At 38.6% G+C, this 23190-nt stretch overlaps 1 protein-coding gene across 4 annotated transcripts in view; it reads right to left on the reverse strand.

The window, feature by feature from the left end:
- DIP2B (disco interacting protein 2 homolog B) overlaps positions 1-23190 on the reverse strand; it is a 233388-nt gene that overhangs the window by 45468 nt on the left and 164730 nt on the right. For 2 of the 4 annotated variants that reach the window (XM_040488144.1, XM_040488141.1), the window contains 13 exons: positions 21562-21717; positions 20968-21090; positions 17430-17627; positions 14776-14867; positions 12935-13045; positions 11015-11138; positions 10288-10397; positions 7100-7202; positions 5891-5955; positions 3759-3852; positions 3151-3270; positions 1427-1541; positions 430-569 (listed from right to left, as the gene is read on the reverse strand). In XM_040488144.1, coding sequence (XP_040344078.1) covers positions 430-569; positions 1427-1541; positions 3151-3270; positions 3759-3852; positions 5891-5955; positions 7100-7202; positions 10288-10397; positions 11015-11138; positions 12935-13045; positions 14776-14867; positions 17430-17627; positions 20968-21090; positions 21562-21717 — 1551 coding nt within the window. The remainder of the gene's footprint in view (positions 1-429; positions 570-1426; positions 1542-3150; positions 3271-3758; positions 3853-5890; positions 5956-7099; positions 7203-10287; positions 10398-11014; positions 11139-12934; positions 13046-14775; positions 14868-17429; positions 17628-20967; positions 21091-21561; positions 21718-23190) is intronic. The other 2 variants (XM_040488143.1, XM_040488142.1) reach the window with 2 other exon arrangements.

A 23190-nucleotide genomic window follows, 5' to 3' on the forward strand; every position in this document is an offset into this window, starting at 1 on the left:
CGACAGATGCAGACCACCGCTTTCCAAGACAGTAACATGTTAAAAATGACTACAGTGTCCAAAGAAACAGGTGAAATTAATTTACCCTTGGGCAAATCAAACTCAAACACTCACGGGAGCACTGAGCTCTAACTTTCTGCCAGTCCCAATGTCTTGGCAATTACGGTGAAAACCAGACAACTTTAGTGCAACTCAGTACTTAAGCTTTCCATATGAACAACTGTAATGGAATCATTCATAATGAAATCATACAATACTGCTGGAAAGGAAGTATAATTAGAATCGCTGAACTGTTAGAGAGGCTTTGAGAAGTTAAGAGGCTAAGAACTAAATTTTTTATTCCTGGTTGTGGATCTCATTTTTATCAGGTTCTACTATCTCTAATGACAAATCTTTTTGAAAAACCAAATGGTGCTCCTAAGGACTCACCACCAGGCATTACATGGCCCACATCCTGGACCGTCAGTGCTGAATTTTTATCTTCAGTATTGACCCGTATTACTCCATAGCTCAATCCATTCATTGAGAGAATAGCTCTTCCTGGCAAAGGGGCCCCTGGAACTCCAGGCCTGAAAACAAAATAAACTCGTCAAATTTGGCAAATTAAATGATATCAACGTAAAAGTATGTACATATAAAAGCAAATTTCCTCTGACTACAACACATACACAAAATACTCATTTTCTCCGCCAAAAACATGTTAAATTAATCAAATTCACATGTATAAAGCATGGTCCACATTCATTCAGGTGGAAAAAGTAAATTTCAATCTATTATTAAGAATATATTGAAAAAAAAAAAAGAATATATTGGCTTGTGTATACTTTCCACACTTCAGCTGTAACCAAGGACAACCTATTTTGTGGGTTTTTTTTTTTTTTTTTTTTTTTTTAGATAATTTATATATTTTGAGAGAGAGAGAGAGAGAGAGAGAGAGACAGAAAAAGAGAGAGGGAAGAAGGGAGAAGCAGATAGAATGGTAGAGACAGAATCCCAAGCAGACACCATGCTGTCAGTACAGAGCCCGACGTGGGGCTTGAACTCATGAACCGTGAAATCATGATCTGAGCCGAGATCAAGAGTCACATGCTTAACTGAACTGACTGAACCACCCAGGCGCCACAAGGACAGCCTATTTCTCATCTAAGATGCTAACTAAGGAGTCTGAAGAGCAAAACAATGCAGAAAAAGAACTCGTTCACAACTATGAGAGAAGAATTAAAGTATATTTTCAGTTTACCAGTTACCCTTACGGCAAGAGTGGGAAAAATAAATGAGATGCTTCCAACTGCTTTACAAAGTCATTTTCACTTTTAGGCTGATGAAGCAGAAAATTAGTTAGCACCTCTTGTCATCGCCCAGTAAATAGCACACATCTGATTAAAGTTGTAACATACATCAAGAACACTGACATTCTGCACAATACCTGCGGATTGCGACAGTCATGGCTTCGGCAGAAGTAGCACATGGACAGATGGCCTCAGGTTTCAGTCCATGGCTTTGGAATAGACTCAGGAAGGCATCACAGGATGACACAGACCCTAAGGAGTTGGAACAAATCAACGTGAAAGCTAAAATTGTGATTTTCATTACTGTAGAAAATTGGTAGAGTGGAGAGCCAACACATTTGCTTTTCATGAGACTCTCACTGTACCTCCTTAATTCCATACAGATATTTTATTGTGCCTGTGAGATGGTGGATACATTTCAAGGACAAATAAATGCTCAGTCAGCCCATAAAAGGTCACTGACACTATTTAAAGTCACAACTTGGAATAGGGCTGCTCCTACCAAACCGTGCAATCAATAGCAGAGATGTACTGCAGCCATTCTCTTCTATGTGATAATCTCAGATTTGTTTCTAAGGTCAACCCCACATCTGTGTTTATACCATTGTGACTACTGACAGAAATGCACTTACAGCAAAGAGCACAGTTTCTTTTTTTTTAATTTGAGAAAGACGAGAGAGAGAGAGAGAGAGAGAGAGAGAGAGAGAGAGAGAATGAACAGGGGAAAGGGGCGGAGGGGGAGAGAGAATCATCTTAAGCAGGCTCCATGCTTGGTGCAGAGCCTGACGCAGGGCTCAATCCCATAACCTCGGGATCATGCCCTGAGCCGAAATTAAGAGTCAGATGCTTAACTGACTGAGCCACTCAGGCGCCCTGAGAGCATAGTTTCTAACACTTTACCTGATTCTACTGTGTGGAGGCTCAGGTGTTTGTGCTTGGAGGGAAAAGCAGGTAACATGGTAAGATTTCCAAAAGCTTTCCCCAAGTCCTTTGATTTGTTCATAGGGGGAATTTATATAAAGTCCAGACACTTGGGTTACATCAAGTCAACTTCTTATCACTCCTTATAGTCACATGATAGAAAAAGGATATAAATGAGTGAGCAATAAGGGGTGTTTCTGAAAGCTTATAAAATGTGGTATATCTATTCAATGGAGTATTATATGGTAACGAAAAGGAATGAAGTATGAACACATGCTACATTGAGGAATCCTGAAAATATACTAAGTGAAAGAAGCCAATCACAAAAGGCCACATACAGTATATGAAATATCCAGGGTAGGTAAGTTTGTAGACAAAGAAAGTAGATGAACAGTTGCCTAGGGCTAGGGAACAGAGAGGGAGAAATAAGGAGTGACTATCAATGGTTATGTTTTTTTTGTTTTGTTTTGTCTTGTTTTGTTTTAATGGGGGGAGGTAATGATGTTCTAAACTTAGTTCATGGTGACAGTTGTATAACTGTGCATATCCTGAAACCACTGAACAGCACACTTATTTCTTTATACATTTCTTCATTTACTAAATGTTTTTTTGACAGAGAGAGAGCGAGCAAGTGAGAGCACAAGTGGGGGAGGGGCAGAGAGGGAGACAGAGGATCCCAAGCAGGCTCTGTGCTTACAGCACAGAGCCCGATATGGGGCTGGAACTCACAAACTGTGAGATCGTGACCTGAGCCGAAGTTGGATGCTTAAAAGACTGCGCCACCCAGGAGCCTCTGAACCACACACTTTAAATGGACAAGTTTTATGGTATGTGAATTACATTTCAATACAGATGTAAAAAAATGCTTAAGGAAAGGGGGAAAAACCTCAACCTACCAAAGGAAAGGCTATTCCCACACACACACTCTAGAAATACTCACAGGGATTAGCTCCATCAGTTACAATTAACATCCGGAGGGAACTCAAGCTGACATCTCTTTGGTCCCGATGTGCCATCATAGCCCAATGCAAGTCTCGACATTTTACTAAAGCTACTTTGGCTATAAATTCAAAACGGATAAAGTTAACACACACATACATGCTAAAATTGGTGTGCATTTAATACACTATAATAAAAACATTTTTACTTATTTTAGGGATCATGATTTTCACTTAGAGAAAATAAAAAAGGCTTGAAAGAAATTGTGCCAGGTGCTCTGAAGCAGTAGCAACTGACACGGACGCACAATTGTTTTGCTTACTGTGACCTGCAGGCAGGCCACATAGCTCGGCCAAGGAAACTCTGAACACTGAAACACCTAATGAATCTAATTCAGGGTTCAGATTCAAGCAAATTCACCTCGGCTCATAAGAAAGGACATCAAGTGAGATGAAACAGACAACATACCTAATTTGATAGTGACTGAACTCTAAAACCCGTCAAGCCACCAAGGCACAGAATTATGTCTCCAGAAGAGCAATTTGAAAATCCCTGAAATCTCAGTTCAAACAGTCACATAATTAAAGCTCAGATGTTGTGTGCAACTACCTTTGTGGGCATGTACTCTCTGGACCCAAGAGAGCGGGCAAGTCTTCATAACAGAGTAGGGTACACTAATTGTATGCATCTTGTTCATTACATTCTGAAAAAGCAAAGAAAGACAAAAAGTAATCAATACCCAACACATACTCAGCATCTTAAAACTGAACTATCATTAATGGTTTTAGGCACAGAAGTAACATATGCTCTTTGAAAAAAACCTGAAATATTAACTCTAAGGCTGAAGTCTTATTTGCTATCTACCCTTAAACCTGGTTCGTTCCTCTCCTCCTCAGAGATTACCGGTTATGAAACTGGCATGTATCCTCCGGGCCCTTTTCCTGTATAACTCATATATATTTGTCCCCAAAGGAAGATAAAAGCATTTTTAACATTAAAAGGCATCATATCATACATAGATTGGCAGCCTGCTTTTTTTTCACTTAAAATGTTTTAGAGCTAAATCTGTGCACACGAGTATAAGAGATCTACATAATACTTCTTGAGCTGCTGCATACTATTCCACAGTATGACTATAGCACAATTTATTTAGGCATTCCTCTATCACTGACAACGTTTTGCTATTACAAACAGTGTTTCTCAAGGAACATATTTATACTCACTTCCCTGAACACGTGTGCAAGTGTCTGTCTACAGTAGATACAGAAAGTAGTATTGCTGGGTCATAGGATATGTGCTTTTAAAATTCACCAGATACTGCCAAACTGCCCTCCAACTCGCTAAGCACTTTCATCATGCACATGCTCACTACATCCCACAAAGAGCTGGCTATTACAAAGCAAGAAATCAGCGTTTCCCTGATTCTTACAGGAGGATCTGCTCAGACTTCTTAAGTGTTTGGGTAGATAAAGCTGAGTGAGCTGAGCGAGTCATGGAATTTGGTGTCTCTCCTGCCCCCCAAACCGAATATACACAGGACCCCGGTTCCCAAAGAGATCCAGCCCACAGAGTAATTAAGTCTTGGTATTTAGATTGGCCATTCTGATCATCACCTAAGTGGCCCCCCAAAATACAAGACACCACTGTAAACCTCTTTTACCTCCTTCCCCCACGTTTCTAGCTATGGTGACAAATTTTTGGATTTTCAAGGACAAAATGGTGTTAATACTAGTTCTTCTACACGTCCCCATCTTGCTCTTTGTATCACAGGTAGAAAATTCTCTCTAACCCCTCAAAAGGGTGTTTTAACCAATCAAAAGGGCTTCAGAAATGAGCTAGAAATTATGTACACTGAAGGAACAGGCTCTTACTACTTTGAAGTGTGTCCTGGGTGAAAAGGGATCCTCCTCCTCCTCCCCTAGGCTTCATTTGCTACTCTTTCTCAGATTCCTGCAATACGCAAGGAAGTTGGAAGAGACAATCTCTTGAAGGTCCTCTTCAACTTTTGGACCCTTTGTCTCTCTTCCTTCCAAATCAGCACGCTATATACGGTAGTTTTTCCCATTGAAATGTCCCCTCTTTACCTCCACCCACAAGATATCTCCATATGGCTAAATCTTGCCCATTTTTCAAAGTCCAACTCAATTGTCGCTCTTCTATAAAAATGGCCTGATGCTGGAGGTGGGAGGGACTCACCTTTCTCTAACTCCCACAGCATGTTACCTGTTCCTCTATTGTGGAAAGGAGCTGATCTACCTTGTTACTTTACTCTTTAATTGTTGCTTGGAGTCATTCAATATATTTTGCCCAATGGAAAAGTTAGATGTCATTAAGCACAGTTACCAGGATCTAAATACATTCATGTAAATCCTTTCTTCAGAAAAGAGAAGAAGTAAATCTCAAATGTACTTTAATCATGCATATATAGTCATTTGTAGAAAAGTGGTACTATAATAGTTTTGAGCCGTCATAGCAGATGTTTAAAAAATTTTTGATCCTAAGTTCTCCTACACAGTTATGTGAAGAGTATGTCCAACCACACACTGAAGAAAAAACAGAACTACATTCTCCTTTAAAAAAGTTACCATCTGTATTACAAAATTCTTCTGGAAAATATTATTGATTTTTGGGGGAATTACATTTCAAATAACCACTGGGAGATGGTCTGGTTACACAGCTTACATACCAACCTGAATTATAAGCACAATTTACACTAAAGGCCATAATTCTGAGGAGCTTACCGCAAACATGCCATGCCATAGCCCGGCATCCTTCTTAAAGTCTAAAACATTTACCACTGTCTCCCCTAAGATTGAAAAAATAGGAAAAAGGAAATCATCTTCAGTGTTAAGCAGCAGATGTGTTTCATTTGTCTCTATTAAACAACTGATTTTATATTTCTGAAGAAATCACTAAAAGCTTCTGATTACTTGAGGGTCCCCTCAAACTGGCTAGGGGACCGATCACAGGGGAACAAGGTCACAGAAGAGATAAGGAGTCTGAAACTTATTATGACATAGGCACTGTCTTCCAAGAGGTAGTATTTTTTTCCTAATTATACAAGGAACACATGCTTATTTTAGAACTGCATGTTTCAGAAACACATGTAAAAAATTATACTTTCTGGAGAAAGTAAAAAAAGTTGGTGTATATCTACATCTATATATTTATATAGATCTACACATACTTCTAAGCATCCTTATATCTAGACAGATATCTACCATAACAAAATGGGCATACTGCACTGTATCTAATTTGTTTCCACTTAATGATATATTGAAATAATTTCCTTAGATCTTTAATATTCAAGAACAGGAGTCTTAATGCCTCAGGGTATAACCCATTACTTGAGCATATTATAATTTAATCAATCCCCATTTTTTTGGCTTTTGATTGCTTCCATTATATATATGCATTTTAGCAGACAAGAATGCTGTTCCATAATGAACATGTATAACTTGCTTCATTTTATGAAAGGAAAATAAAGTACTAAAAAAATTTAATATTGCAAAGAACATTCTAAGGCAAAGAGTCACTATACTATATCAACACATCTAAACTTTCACAATACAGAATACATTTTTGTGTTTTAATTTGTGCTTTTGGTAGCTGGATTTCTTTAACTCCAAATGTACAACTGGTGTCAGCTCTATAAACACAGGGAGATGGAGATATGTAACATTCTGCAGCTAATAAACACATGGTTTTAATTTGTTTCCTATTTCTGCACTCTAGAAATCATGCTTTACATATTTGGTTTGCCCAGCATTTTAGTTCCTTTAAATTACAGCATATTTGTGAAAAAGAAAAGCAAAAGCAAGCCAAGAATGTGTCCTAAAGCACTTCACTCTGAGTTTGGTCATTAACTGGAATCCAATCTTTGAGCACGCTGCTCACAGTCACATATATCTGAAGCTCACAATGAGGGCAGTCACGAGATGAAGTCTGACCTTCAGAATAATTGCAGGCCTGGGACAGAGCTTGGCAGTGAGACAACATCGCAAGGCGGGATACTGTAACTCCCATCACACTCCCTTCTTTGCTTGTTTTATACTAGGAAAAAAAAAAATCACAAAAAACAAAAGCGTAAGAAACACAATAAAATGGGTTATTTCAAACGACAAACTAGAATTCCAAAATGAAACCCAGATAAGCCATGGTAATGGGCTACATTTAATATGTTTCATATGAATATTTATACGGTAGGGCCCCAAACTCTAATCACGCAAAGATAGCATTGACAAGTGACAAAACTCAAGAAAGGATGTGTGAAAAATTCTTACAAGTTTAATTAGTCATCAGTGTCAAGTGGCTGTTAAAGAAGCTAAACAAACAAGTGACTTGAGCTGCATTAATGGAAGCACCGTATCAAAAACATGGCAAGCAGGGCACCGCAGAGTTCTAGGTGGGTAAGGTGTGGTTCCTGTCTGTCAGAAGCTCCCAGGTTGGGAGGGGAACACCTAGAGATGGCCTACTCACTCCTATAAATCAATCAACTCTCATTTTGCTTTCTCCTCAATGTTCCATCCAAGTCGCTTTTTACCAAGATCAGCAACTTCTGATTGTTAAATCAAAAGGACACAAGACATACTTTATTTTATCTGACATTTCTGTAACATGTAACACCTCCTTCCTTGACACTGTCTTCTTCCTTAGCTTTTGTGATATTCCTCTCTCCTATTCACAATCTCTCCATCTCTCTCCCCCTTCCATTCTTCTGCCCATCCCTTAAATGTTGGCATTTCCTGAAAGTTCTGTTCTTCTTTCTCTTTTTACTTTCTTCCATCGGGATACCACATGCGCCTGATGGCTTCCAGTTCTCAACCTCTGACCCAGCCCTCCTTTCAGACATTTAGACTCGTAGAGTCAATTGTTCCCCTTGAATGACCCATAGTCCTATAAAACCCCATGCATCCACCACTGTATTCTTCATCCCCACCCCATGCCCATGAACTCTTCTTGCTGTATTTTCTATCTTGGTAAAGGATGCCACCATCTACCCGTTGCTCAAGTCAGAAACCTGAGAGTCTTTCTTGCCTCCTCCCTCTCCAGAGTCTGTCCCTAAATCCTGTCTCTTTTCCTTCCTTCCTTCCTATCTCTCAATTCCACCCACTCTTCTCTATCCCTATCACCATGAGCTTGGGCGTACCTGGATAACTGTAAAACGTGGACTCTCTGTTTGCCTTCTTAATCTAATCAAACCAGATACGTCTTTAAATAACATATTTATTGTTATCAAACTCTTCTGACAACCCTTTAATAGCTCCCTATGACTCATAGCGTACTTTAAACTCACTAGCAATGTCCTGTGGGTCATAAGAGGGTCCTAAGTGAAAACTGCAAGTTAATTCAGAATAGCCAAAGTCTAGATGTGGAGGGGAGTCGTTCTATGTGAAGCCAGAGAGTTAAGCAGGGGCCACACAATGAAGCACCCTTCATTTTTTAGGACAAACCGATAAAGAAGTCTGAAAAGGAGTGGTCAGTGAGGCAGGAGAACTGAGGGAGCAGTCAGGGAAGCCAGTGAGCAGTGTTAAGGAGGATGGAGTGATGAACTGTGTCCTCAATGAGACATGATGTGGACTGAGGGATGATGGCTACATTTGGTATTTTAATCGCCTGTTTACTTGTCTGTCATCTAAACATACTCCAATCTCTTCCATCTTTCAAAGCAATCCTCCTCGCCTCCAACATTAACACATCACGCCTCAAAGCTACTGCCCACTCTCTTCCCTTTTATAGCCAGTTATCACCACGGGGCTCAAGGCTGAGTGGATTTTTTTCCCTCAAACTTTTTAAATCTATTGATTGGTTTATCATTTAAAACTTAGCAAACACTTGGTAAGCACTTACTAAGATGTCTCAAGCAGGATGTGGAGTCATCAAGGGCATAGCTTTTAGAGGGAAACAAATGTGAGTATAAGTCCTAGCTCTGTCATTTTTGAGTCATGTGGCCTTTGGTTGGTTGCTTGAGTTCATTTAAGTCTTAGTCTCCTTATCTCAAAAGCAGGTTTTCTTTTTTAGTTAGTTAATATACAGTGCAATATTGGTTTCAGGAGTAGAATTCAGTGATTCATCACGTACATACAACGCCCAGTGCTCATATCACAACAAGTGCTGTTTTTAATACCCATCACCCATCTAGTCCATCCCCTCCCCACCTCCTTCTGTCAACACTGTTTGTTCTCTAAGAGTCTCTTGTGGTCTGTTTCCCTCTCTTCTCTTCCCCTCCTTCCCATATGTTCATCTGTTTTGTTTCTTAAGTTCCGCATATGAGTGAAATCATATGGTATTTGTCTTTCTCTGACTGGCTTATTTTGCTTAGCACAATACATTCTAGCTCCATCCACGTCATTGTAAATGGCAAGATTTCATTCTTTTTCATGGCTGAGTAAGGTTTATAGCAGCATTGTCAACAACAGCCAAACTATGGAGAGAGCCCAAATGTCCATCAACTGATACACGGATAAAGATGTAGTGTGTGTGTATACACATACACACACACACACACATGCATACACACACACACACACAATGGAATATTATTCCCCCATAAAGCAGGTTTAATGTCAGCCCTGACCTCACAGGGTTCGTGTGAGGGCTGACTGAGATAATGCATTGGAAGCGGCTCTTAGCCTGGTGCCTCATATGCAGAAGGACTTAATCCCTCAAACTGAATGCTAGCAACCACTCCAGATGCTACACTGACCTTCAATACCAAACCCTCTAGCCACTTGTTTTTTCTTGCTCTTTTTCATCTGTTAAATTTGTTCTTTTCAAGTACAGGTATTTTCCTTCCTCAGGTCTCCATTCTTTTGCTTTCCACTCCCCTACCTCACCAAAAGCAGCAGAGAAACATCTCTGTCAGTATACATTTCTTAAACCTTTGCACATCTCTAAGTCTTGTGTAACTTTCTTATATGAGAAGGATCACTTTTTTTTTGCTTTCTCTTGAATGTGTATTTATGTTAAAAATAATTAGAACAGAAGGCCCACCACAAGCATTTTATAAGCCAAAAGATGGAACTCTAACAAACCAGGAGGCTTTTCTAACATTAAAGCTGCAAAAGGTTAGTTTTGACTTTTATAAGATAGCAACTGAAGCCACAGGAAGCCACAATGTATTAGTCTCAGGACTTACCTCAATGTATGCTGGTTCTGTACCGGCAGGTGAGATGTGGGGCTGCCAGTCTTTAGGTGGCTTTGAAAGGTACTTGGAATCTGTTACGACCCATTTGAGCCGGGGCCAACCTAAATCAAACCCAAAATGAAAATTGAATTGCCTAAGCCATAAGGGAAGGAGTTCACATTGAACTGGTCGTTTTAAATATCAAGAGACCAAATCAAGGTCATCTTATAATCAGTAACATACTACATTTATTAGTTTTCAGTGATAGATCACCAGACAATTATACCTTCTTTCAAAAGTACAATCGTTCCACATGCTAATTTCCGGCCTTGACATTACCTCAACAATTGGGAGGTCCATTTGGCAATGGAAGTCCACTGAGGTTAGTGGTCTATCCTCTGTCTCTACATGTAGCATTTAGCTTTAGTGAACAGAGTGGTAGCTTTTTCCAACCATCAGCATAAAGGTTAAGGGTGTGGGCTGTGGAATCAGACAGATTTGGGTTCAAATCGCTGCTCTGCCATTTATTAGCTGTGACTTTGGGCAAGTTACTTAACCTCTCTGTGTCTCAGTTTCCTCACCTGTAAAACGGGGATAATAATGGTACCTACTTCATAAGAATGTGAAAATTAAATAAGAAAATATATGTTAAGTAGTTAGCTATTATTAAATTAAGACACTGATCAAACCACTAAGCTTTAACTGTTAACTGATAATTCAAAGTATAAATATTACTAACCTTTAAACTGTACAATTTCTCCATTCTGGGTTTTTGGCAGCCCCTTTAGACAAACTTCACTGGTCAGAGCTAAGGCGATACCACAGCTTCCTAGCAAGAAGCCAATCTGCTGACCTCCGGCATCCTGTGGAGAGAAGGTAATGAGCACGACAGGGGAGTGAGCATGAGCACACCCATGCCCCAAACCTAGCACTTAGCAATGCTCTGGCACTTGTGTGATAACATTCATGGAACCCCACTGCTACCTGGCAGTTGTCAACATCCAATGACAATATGTTCTTCCAAATAATTTCTACAGTACAATGATTTCCTGAGTACAAATCAAGTATTTCATTAATCTGACATCGCTGAGGATGAATTCTACCAGTCAATGTGACCATTTTACTCAAAAGTTAGCAATGCTTCTCTTAAATTAATTTCAGGGGCGCCTGGGTGGCTCAGTGGGTTAAGCGTCCGACTTCAGCTCAGGTCATGATCTCACAGTTCATGGGTTCGAATCCTGCATCAGGCTCTGTGCTGACAGCTCAGAGCCTGGAGCCTGCTTCAGATTCTGTGTCTCCCTCTCTCTCTGCCCCTCCCTGGCTCGCATTCTGTCTCTGTCTCTCTCTCAAAAACAAACATTAAAAAAGAAATTTTTTTTAAAGTTAATTTCAGGCCAGTGAAATAGATGTGAACATGGTTAAGCTGTGTTGACCTAGCCACATCCCCAAATTCAAAAGCAAAGCAACCCAGGTCAGAATAAAATAATGTAAATGGACACCAAAGGTCTACATTTACAATGAAAGTGAATGGATGGTTATACCCAAATCCATATACTCTTTATTACTATATTTTAAAGGAGGTAATATTTAAGCCTTATGGCTGGGGTTCCTGGGTGGCTCAGTCAGTTAAGTGTCCAACTTCAGCTCAAGTCATGATCTCACAGTTCGTGAGTTTGAGCCCAGCATCAGGCTCTGGGCTGACAGTTCAGAGCCTGGAGCCTGCTTTGGATTCTGTGTCTCCCTCTCTCTCTGCCCCTCCCCTAGTTGTGTGCTCTCTCTCTCTCTCTCAAAAACTGAACATTAAAAAAAAAAAGATTTAAGACTTATGGCAAGAGCAGAGAAAACAACAAAAGATATAAAGTATTTCCATTAAAATACCACCTTAAAAGTATCATTATGAAACCACACAAACACAGCCAACTCAATAATTTAAGAACAACCTTACGATTTCCTGACTGATCTAAAGATACTATATCCCATCAACCAAAGTTTCAGGGATGTTATCAATTTGTTTTTCATTCCTTTCAGAAAAAAAAAAAAAAAATATATATATGTATTTGTAAATCCACAGTATCTACCATATTTCTCTTTATCATGATCTCTCAATAATAAACTATATGAGAAATTTAGGGTCAAACAGCTCACAGAGAAATCATTTGGTTAAACTTGAAAACTTGTTACATATGCTGCATGGGCTGATGTGACATTAAAGTAAAATCTTATCTCCCAGAGTAGTAACATGCCATCATCACTGTGTCATCCTTCAACCTAAGGAAAACCCTGGGCTGTATGATACAGTTAAAGGAAAACCCTCTATACAAAGTTCCCACCTTGTAAATGTGGATTATCTATAGTCTCTGAAGCAATAGGGGTCTTCTTTATAAACAGTAATTACTGAAAAGTCAGGTATACCCCCATGATTCTTAAGTGATATATATACTATATAAAGTCTATCTTAGTTGAAAATGTATTATTTTCATGAAACTTATAAATAATAATAATTATTTTTCTACAACTCTCATGTTTTTAGAAAGTGAAGCTGAGTACTTAAGAAAACGGTTAGGCTATTTCTAATGTCATGATGGAATCAATTGATCCAAGAACCCGATGCCCACCATGTCACATCAGGCTACATTCCTCTTAAATTCAGCAATGTTACCTTTCTGGTAAGAGGTACCTCTATAGGCACTGGAATCACTTCTGCCAGGAGACATCCATAAAAAGCCACCATAAACATGACTGGATCATTGTTGGGGTAAACCAGGGCTACCTAAAATGCATAATGACATTCAATAACAGGAATAAAAACAAATACCTTCAATATCATTCTCTAAGATAAATATATATATGTATATATGTGTGTGTGTGTGTGTGTGTGTATATACATATATTGCACATATCATGAACACAAACTATTTAATAGCCTAAAGGAAATTAAGTTATTGAGAAAGATGCACAAATCTAAAAAGATCTCTAGCATACCCAGGATTACACTAGACACATTTTAGAAACTGTAATGCAATTCATCATCATGATAAGAAAAAATTTGCACTGAATTCTACTGGTGATTGAGCAATTAACAACTCACCTTAAGTAGTAAGTTAATTACTTGTGAAACCTAAGGCAATTTACTTTAGTGCAGGACTAAATAAAATAAATGTAATGGATCTCTCTAGATAGGCCAGCATATTAGAGAATAAGCCTTACAACTCTCAGAGAACTCACAAGTGTTGACTGACTTGATTGCCACTGTAGGGCCAGCTCAAGGTTTCTTATTCTTTAATGAGTTCACTGCTCACTTAACTTTAATCCCTACTCACTTAACTAACAACGCAAGTACTCTAGCATGAAGGCATTGGTAATAGGTGTAAGTAACACCGGCACAAACCACTATGGATAAAAAGTTAATTCTTCTACAAAAGATAAACAGTGAAGCTTGTGTAATGCGTTCAAAATTGTGATCTCACCTGTAATGTCTGACAGGGATAACTGACCCTTCCCAATTTACTCAAGGAATGCAAAACCCCAGAAGTCATGATCATTGTGAAGCTTGTTACTTGGCTTAGATGTTCATAGATTGACATGTGAAACTTAATTGTGTCACTAGACTGCTGTTTCCCCTTCTTTAACTTTCAAATTCTCTTAACTCACTCCCAAGTTAAGTTCAATTCTGAAGTTGTTAATCCTTCCTAGAGTTCAGAAAAATACGAATTCCAGAAAAGATTTAAGACAACCCATTTCTTTCCTGTACACAAGTAGAGGACAAAAAATTACCTTCCTAGGGTTCAGTGAGGACCAGGACACCCTCATGTATCACAGTTATAAGTAGAGTCACCCTTTAGGTGCCCTCTGCCACAATGCAAAGGTATTTTTAAAAGGCTAATTCAGGAAGTTCTGGATCATGTGTCTACTCACAACAGCCCTGCTGTGAGTTGGTGCTTTGTTCTACAAACACCAAATAAAAAGTCATGTTTGACAGTAAGAAGTAATCATACACAGAAAGTCATTGATAGGAAAAAAATTTTCAAAAAGTAAAAATATTTTTTTGTTTCATGTCACCTCCAATTAAAGAAGGAATTAAATGATATCATTTTGTTTCTTCTTAGAATATGGGTCTCCCTCCCTTTCTACATAAAACCACAGAAAATTTTTTGAAAAATTTTATGGGGCAATTTTTAATAAAAAAAGTCAGACTAAACTTTATTGCTATTTTTGTTGTCTGATTATTGAACTATTTATTTCCAGAAAGAGGCTCCTCTTTCTTTTAATAGCACAAGAATTAACTGATTTAGCAGCTACAAAAAGAGACATGTGAATTTCCTTCATCTACGAATACAAAAATTATCACCTGGTATTCAGCTAACTTTGGCTGGAACCAAACCATTTTAATTTTCTAAGAATAAAAGTTATATAAACTGTGCTGTTGTACGTTAAAAATTCAGAAAGTGCGTATCAGAAAACAATAAAACATCACCTCCCTAAAACCAAAAAACCAATTACCCTGTCTCCAGGTTTTAATACAGGTTCATTTTTGGTCCCCAGTTTATTAAGCAGTGTGTAGGCCAACTTTAAACTTCTGCTCCACAACTTTCCTGGAAAAAGAAAAGAATCATATAGAAAAAAACAGGCCTACCTCAGCGAGGAGGCATTCAGTTCATCAGCACGTTTAATAAGACAATGGCCACTTCCAAATGACTCATTAGACAAACATCACCCCCCAAGACAAAGTCCCTCCCCCACAAAAAAAATGCTTTATATTCACTGGAGTTTACAAAAGCCAGCCCTGTTTCCAAACAAAAGAAAACATCACCAGATGCTCATTCTGGTTTAGATAATATTTCAAATTCTCTTGTGAAGTAATCCGAGTATCTTTAGAAGTAATATGATGTGGGCTGATCCAACATTTATCTTTTCAATTAAAAAAATTTTTTTTAACATTTATTTATTTTTGAGAGAAACACAGAGAGAGAGGGAGACACAGAATCTGAAGCAGGCTCCGAGCTGTCAGCACAGAGCCTGACATGGGGCTTGAACTCACAGATCACGAGATCATGACCTGAGCTGAAGTCACACTTAACCTACTGAGCCACACAGGCACCCTTAGGCTGGTCACATTTAAAGGAGGGCAACAATTTTTATCACAGGGATGAAAATCAGAAGACTACTTCTGTTCTGAGCTTTTTCTGAAGAATCACTTACATATATGGTATTAGATATTTGAGGTTAACCGCAAAGCAAAAGAATGACTCAAATGATTAAGCATTCCATACCAATGTATTTCAGTGAAAACAGACAAAATGGAAATTAACTAGATGAAACATGTAGATACATTCACAGATGTTAAATAAACATGTAAAGATTTGGCCAGCTAACTGCTTTAAGGTTTAATATACAGCTTCTGAAATGAATGCTAAAAATAATTTTTGGGAGGGAAAAAAGCCTATTCTTCCTCTCTTCCTGCTCCCTCTCTCCAAACACCCTTAGAAATTCTTATCATAGATTATGCAGAAAGTGAAGGACAAGTCATGCCATTTTGAGTAGATAGGTTAGTTTTACATATAACTCATTCAGAGGGGCAGCTAAAATTTAAACTCATGTCAACTTGTCCAATTGTTTAAATAAAAACTGTTTTTCCCTAAAATTATTCTGTATCTAGGTCTATGGACAATGTGCTTCACTTCTGAAGGGAAAAAGGAGTATGTATGAATAAACTAGTACAAACTCTCAGAGCCCAGGTCGAATCCATTCTTTTTTATTTTTTTCCAGGAATATAATTTAATGATTCATCACTTACATATAACACACCCAGTGCTCATGCCAACAAGTGCCCTCCTTAATGCCCATAACCCATTTAGCCCATCCCCCCCACCTAACACCAGGCCAGCAACCCTCAGTCTATATTTAAGAGTCTCTTACGGTTTGTCTCCTTTTTTTTTTATCTTATTTTTGCTTCCCTTTCCCCTATGTTCATCTGTTTTGTTTCTTAAGTTCAACATGAGTGAAATCACACAATTATTTGTCTTTCTCTGACTTATTTCGCTTAGCATAATACACTCTAGTTGAATCCATTTGTTTTGTTAGTTAAAAACTGAAAAATAAAGTTATTTTAAGTGAATTCAAGTTACTTTTAAAAGTTATTAAAAAAAATTTTTTTTAATGTTTATTTATTTTTGAGAGAGACAGAGACAGAATGCGAGTGGGTTAGGGGCAGAGAGAGAGGGAGACACAGAAGGAGAAGCAGGCTCCAGGCTCTGAGCTGTCAGCACAGAGCCCAACGTGGGGCTCGAATTCACAAGCTGTGAGATCATGGCCTGAGCCGAAGTTGGACGCTGAACTGACTGAGCCACCCAGGCGCCCCCCACTTGTAAAAGTTATTTAAAAAAGAAAAATAAAGGGTTCCTACGGTGGCTTAGTCAGCTAAGAGTCCAGCTTTTGTTGATATTTGGCTCAGGTCATGATCCCAGAGTCGTGGGATCAAGCCCAAGTTGGGCTCTAAGCTGATTGTGGAGCCTGCTTAAGATTCTCTCTCTCTCCCTCTGCCCTTCTCCCTGACTCAACTTCTCTCTCTCTTTCTCTAAAAGAACAAACAAACAAACAAAAAGGATGGGGCACCTGGTTGGTTCAGTCAGTTAAGCGTCCCACTCTTGATTTTGGCTCAGGTCATGATCTCGTGCTTTGTGTGTTGAGCCTGCTTGGGATTCTCTCTCTCTCTCCGTCTCTCTCTGCCCCTCCCCGGCTTATGCTTGCATGTGCTCTTTCTCCCTCCCTCTCTTAAAATAAATAAACAAACAAATAAATAAATAAATAAAATATCTAATTTTCAATTTTTAGATAAAACTGTCATATTTTTAACATATTTCCAGCCCAAATGTCTTTTCCAAATTGTCTTCTAATGTTTAACTCAGCCGTGGATCCACAAAGCCTCTTTCTTCTTTCTGCTCTTTTAAATATTAGCTGCTTTGCAAATATCATTTAGCAAATGAAAATATCTGACAGTAGCTCTACTTGGAACTTAGGATCCTGTTAAAATAACTTACAAGATCTCTTGAAACACAATGTCCAGCAACTGCTAAATATCAAGATCTATCACTACCTGTGATAATCTGAAGAACTATTAGGAGAAAAGGAAGGAGGTGCGAATCTTGCAAACTCACCATACGTAAGAGTGTAAACTGGTTTCCCCGTCACGTCCAGTGCGGTCAGACACGGGCACTTTGCTTGAGTGGTGCCCCAGCGCTGTAGGGCCGACTCGAGAGCAGGAGGCCAGTTACAGATGACTCCTAATGGCTCCCCCTTCACAGGGGTCATCTGCCGACCCTCAGGCTTGGGCTGGTTGGGGTCTGGCTGAGGTACTGCACCAAAAAACCCCAATGGGTTATAAAAATCTTATCTGAAATGCATACAGATACCAACTAACACAACTCAGGTCTCTAATCACAAATATATTTCCCTTTTCTCTTCATCTTTATTTGGTTTAAACTCACTCTGAGAAAAGAAAGGACATCGTTAGAAATAGTAATCCACCAAGTGGGCCTTAATTCATCTTCCACATAATTGTGAAATCAATATGTAATACAGTTTATGTAATAAACAAATCCTGACCCTAACAAAGAAAATCACTGAACATACAGAAAAGCACAAAGCATACATTTCTTTTTAGTAATTTTGTAATTTTTACTCAACTTGTTTTCAAATCCTTACAGTTTGTGTCTCAAGTTAGAGAGCCAGGTTCCACTTCACCGGGTTACATTTAATGAAAAAGCATTAAACTGTGAGTCGGAAACCCAAATTCACATTTACATTTTACTAGTAAAACATAATTTCCTTATCTGTAAAATGGGGATAGTAACACTTCTAACACAAGGTCAGTATTAAACTCAAACAGATAATGAGCACAAATGACAATGTTCCATGTCTCCATGCCTTCCATATCTCATCTGGTCAATCCCTTTGCTCCTGGTATACCTGGACTCATCCTTCTCAGGATGCGGCTCAAACGGCACATTTTCTGGGAAGCCGTCCCCAGTCATTCCTTCCTTAGCTCCCACCCATGTGGTTGTGAACCCTTATTAAAGCACCAAGGGACTTTAAGGGCTTCTTTTACTGTGTAAGTTTTTCTCTCTGAGACTGACAACTTCTTGAAGGAAGGCATGGATTTAGTCCTTTTATTGCCTATAGTACCTAATACATAATGGTACTTCTTAATCAATGTTAGTTAAATTGAACTGGATTAGAGGCACCCGGGTGACTCAGTTGGTTAAGCATTTGACTTCAGCTCAAGTCTTGATCTCATGGTTCGTGAGCTTGATCCCCATTCTGGGCTCTGTGCTGACAGTGTGGAGCCTGCATGGGATTCTCTCTCTGTCTCTGTCTCTGTCTCTGTCTCTGTCTCTCTCTCTCTCTCTGTCTCTCTCTCTCTTCCCCCTGCTCACTTGCACTCTCTCTCTCAAAAATAAATGAACTATAAATAAATAAATAAAACTGGATTGGGGGAACAAACGTGCTAGACTATTAACATGGTCATTCCACAGACTGGATGTGAATAATATTTCATATTTTTTCATATGAATAAAACAAAAGTCCTCTTACTTTTTCTACAACAAATTAATATTATTTCAATAATAAAAAGCAAAAAAATTCTACTTTCATAGCAGAAAAGATAACTGATACATGGAACAAAGTCAAGTATTTATTGAGTGCCAATTATATGCACAGATGTAATAAACACTGAGTGTTCATCATTCTTGGAACAAACATTTATTGTTTCTCTTAATTTTTAAAATTTTATTTATTTTTGAGAGAGAGCACACGAGTCAGGGAGGATAGATAGAAAAGAAGAAGACACGGAATCTGAAGCAGGCTCCAGGCTCTGAACTGCCAGCACAGAACCCGATGCAGGGCTCAAACCCACGAACAGTGAGATCATGACCTGAGCTGAAGTCAGACACTCAACCAACCGAGCCACCCAGGCGCCCCTAACATTTACTGTTTCTAATCAGTGCTAGGTGCAAGCAGCAGAGTCCCTCATTAGGTATCTGAAGTGCGAGAGGGACCCGTGCACATATCCAGAGCTAAGGTGACTAAACAAGAGCAGTGCATGACAGAGACTTTATAGGGAGGGCAGAAGAAGACCACATCACCCAGGCTGGAGGATGGAGTCCTCCATGGGAGCTGAATCTTAAAGGAAGGGTAGGAATTAGCCAGGTGAGTGGGAGATGACAGAAGAGGCATAGAATGGAGAAGAACAGAATAAGCACCACATATTAGAAGAGCAAATGAAGTATGAAATTTATTTTATAGCTCAACTTAACAACAGATTTGGGAAACTTACTGAAAATGTCTTGACTTTTTTTCTACTGACATAGAACTAATGAAATAGTTTCACTTCCCAATTTACTGCCCTAGGTAAATTATGTTTCAACTGCCCTTCTAGTTCATATATCCCCAGACTCCAAACCACCAAGATTAAGTAAAAAGATAAACACGGGTGATTCTAAATAGTTTGGTTTTATGGACAGGCTGTATATATGGCAGGCATAGTCTTCTGGTCATAAGAGCGTGTACATTATTGCCATCCACTAGGCCTCAACACAGACCCTGGCGGACACTCTTTCAGACTTCCAAAGACGTATGGATATTTTCCTTTTCCAAAGATAATCATGATTTGAATAAGCAATTGCTGTCTATTTATAATTAGTGGAAAGCTGTTAGTGCTATTCTGTCAATGAAAACTGTTCAAGTGTGATTCTTATTAAACCCTGACCTTCATTTGCCTGGTCAATACACAGTTCCAGAAATACTGAAGAGGCTATTATTGGTGTTAGCACCTTGAATGTCAGTGTATGTAGGAAGATGTCCATAGTTCAAAGAGTTTGGTGACTACTACAGAACAGAAAGTCATCTTAACCTCATATGCCAGGTTGCTTGTTGCTTCCAGCTGAATAAAGTGGACTAAGACCAGATCTAGTCTATTAATGTGCCTAGTGCAAGCATCATTAACATGTCCAAAGTGATCAAAGCCTACCATTAGTCTCAGGATATAAAAATGAACTACAAAAGCTACCAGGCTCAGTTCTTTGGACAAAACCTATTGTCATTCAACTTCAAGAATCATCAAATGCCAGCCACCTTCATTTCATCTATGCTCTTTCTCATTTGACTCCCAATTCTTCCTATTAAATCCTAAACATCATATGATTTCAGCCATAAATATTTGTCAAATTACTAAATAAATCACTGAGTACTGCCACTTCCACTTTCTGCCCTTCTCCCAAATGCTGTATTAGTGGATACATACTTATTGGCTAAACTATTTTCAGGTGTGTGCATTTTAGTACCAGAATATTCTAGGTGCAAACAGTATGAAGGAATGGCTATATTTTCATAAATCTTTGAACTTTTCACCATCTACCACACTGTCCTGTATAAAGCAGACATGTGTGTTGGCTGGTTGATTTAACAAAAAGACTATATCAAAAAGGACCAGGTAAATGTTTGAGGTCAAATTTGACATGTGTATTCTAGGATAATGCAACATGTAAATACCTAGGGAAAGAAGAGCAGAGAACTATGAATTCTTTCACAAAAATGCTGCCTTGTTCATCCTTAAATCCTACCATACCTTAAATACCATGTAGTAATTGCTTAAGATATATCTGTTGAAGGAATGCATGTTTTTGGTATTATTACTACTACCTTCCACAATTTCTTCAGAGTCATCCACAAAAAATTCCTTTAAGGGAGGCCTTTTGGGTCGTTTGAGAGTGTTGAGAAGCTGCTGGATTTTTGTGGATACTCTGCTACTGACAGGAACACCTGTAAGGGGGGGAAAACAGTAAGTGAAAATCCACTGATTTTAGGGCTATCTCAGCTTCTCAACTCTTTATGGAATTTTTATTTCTAATGATGTTTGGCCTTTGCCCAGAGTCTTATTCTATTTCAACTGGGCCAAAGAAATACAAATATGTACACGACAAGTTTTAGGGCAACACGTAACAAATACGGCACTATCATTAACACCCTGCTTCCAGATTTCATCTAGCCCTCCTTTTTTCCATACTGTTTCTTGTTCAGAGCTATCCTCTGACCATGCAGACTGTCTGAACAAGTAACAGCGCTGCCACAGTGCAGGCTGTTGAAAAGAGGGCCCTCCAGAGGACCTGTGCTGGACAGCCAGCTGCAGTGGAGTTCTGCAGCTGCTCTACCGCTCAGGTGCTGCTGTTCAGGATGTGCATTTTTCCAATTTAACTAATATTCCCTATATAGCTCCCTAAAAGAACTCCCTACCATCAGCTGTATCCATAAGGCTGGACCTGTTGGATCCTTTGTGCATGCCTTTGACTATCCCCGAAGGGGGCAGATCAATATTTGCTGGGCGCATTGAGGAAGATGATGATGAAGAAGAGGTAGTTGTAGTGACATCAGGGGGAGCAGAGAGATTCTCTGAGGGAGGAGAAAACAAAATTCAGAATTATATGACATTGGCAATAAAAACAAGAATCTTTAAATCTTTTTGTGGTTGTTTCTTAACAAGGAAAAAACTACAAAAATGGGCTATCAATTCTTGTAAAATAACCTTTGAAATCAAATTCTACTCGTAAGATATAATGAGAGAGTAAGAGTGTAAGCCAGGGCATATCAAAATTATTTTTTCCTTTTTTCAAAATTATTATTTTCAAGAACTCGAACAGCCTTATTAAGAGCCAATCACATATCCAATGTTCCTCCAAAATGTTCTTTTCTCCACAGAAAGTCTGGTAGAAATTCAGCGTTAATAATCATAATAAAAACTGCGAGTGACTTCAAAATGAAAGCAAAGTGACTGTGGTCATAGTGCTACTGATATTCTAGCCTCGAGCATCTCTTCATGTTTATGTTGGTTTGTCCATAATATCTCCTCTTCCACCAGAAATGGGGAAGAGTGTCTTGGGAGTGGGTCAGATCCCTCAAGTTCCCAAATGAAGAAAACCAGATAAGGCCTACTTCCAATTTTTATAAAATAACCCACAGGAAACTGATCTACTTGACAGACAAGGTTCTTCCCTTGCTCTAAGCATGATTGTGTAATGTTCTTTTGTTCTGCTTCAGGTAGGGATTCTTAATATCAAGAAACTAAAATGACCTAAGTTGGAAGAGGGCCATTCAATAGGCATGTGTTACATAGGAAAACTTAGAAAAACATCTGGGGAAGAAAAGGAAAATTAGAGGAAGTAAAATATATGAGTTACAACAATAACAACAAGCTACTCAAAACCATAAAAAAGGCAAAAAGCATAAGATAAACAATTTCTAAAATCAATTTGGGAGTAAGGTCTCTATGCCTCCAAAGTCTGATGTTACTAAGTTCAATTGTTGTTTTTCCTGCCTAGTTCAATGGTTTTTAAAGTTTTATATATACTAGCACAAGTAGACTACAGCATACCTTTCTGTAGAATAATGTAGTAATAAAGCATTAAAAATATTCATCTTTATTTGACCCCAGCAATTCCACTTATAGGGATATGTCTTAAGGAAATAATCAGACAAATGCACCAAATTCTGTGTTCAAGGATGTTCATTCCACCAGTTTTTATAACGGCCAAAAATTGGATACTACCCAAATGTCCAAACCAGGGGAATGGCTAAATAAACCAGGACATAGCCATATAACAGCATACTTTGAAACCATAAAAATAATAGTATAATTCTGTATTAATGACATAAAAGATTTACTAATTTGTGATACACTGCTAAGAAAAGCAGGTTATGAACACTATGTTTAGTACAATTTCATTTTTTAAAAAGCAAGACCCAAACCCTACATATTCATATGCAAATAAAGTCTAGGAAGATACACATTAGAGTGTTATCTGTGGGAAGTGGGTTTATAGATAGATAGATATTTTATCTGTATCTTTGAATTTTTCTATTAGGAAC

The sequence above is a fragment of the Herpailurus yagouaroundi genome, unplaced genomic scaffold (genome assembly GCF_014898765.1).
Source record: "Herpailurus yagouaroundi ecotype Mexico unplaced genomic scaffold, PumYag 166, whole genome shotgun sequence".
NCBI lineage: Eukaryota > Metazoa > Chordata > Mammalia > Carnivora > Felidae > Herpailurus > Herpailurus yagouaroundi.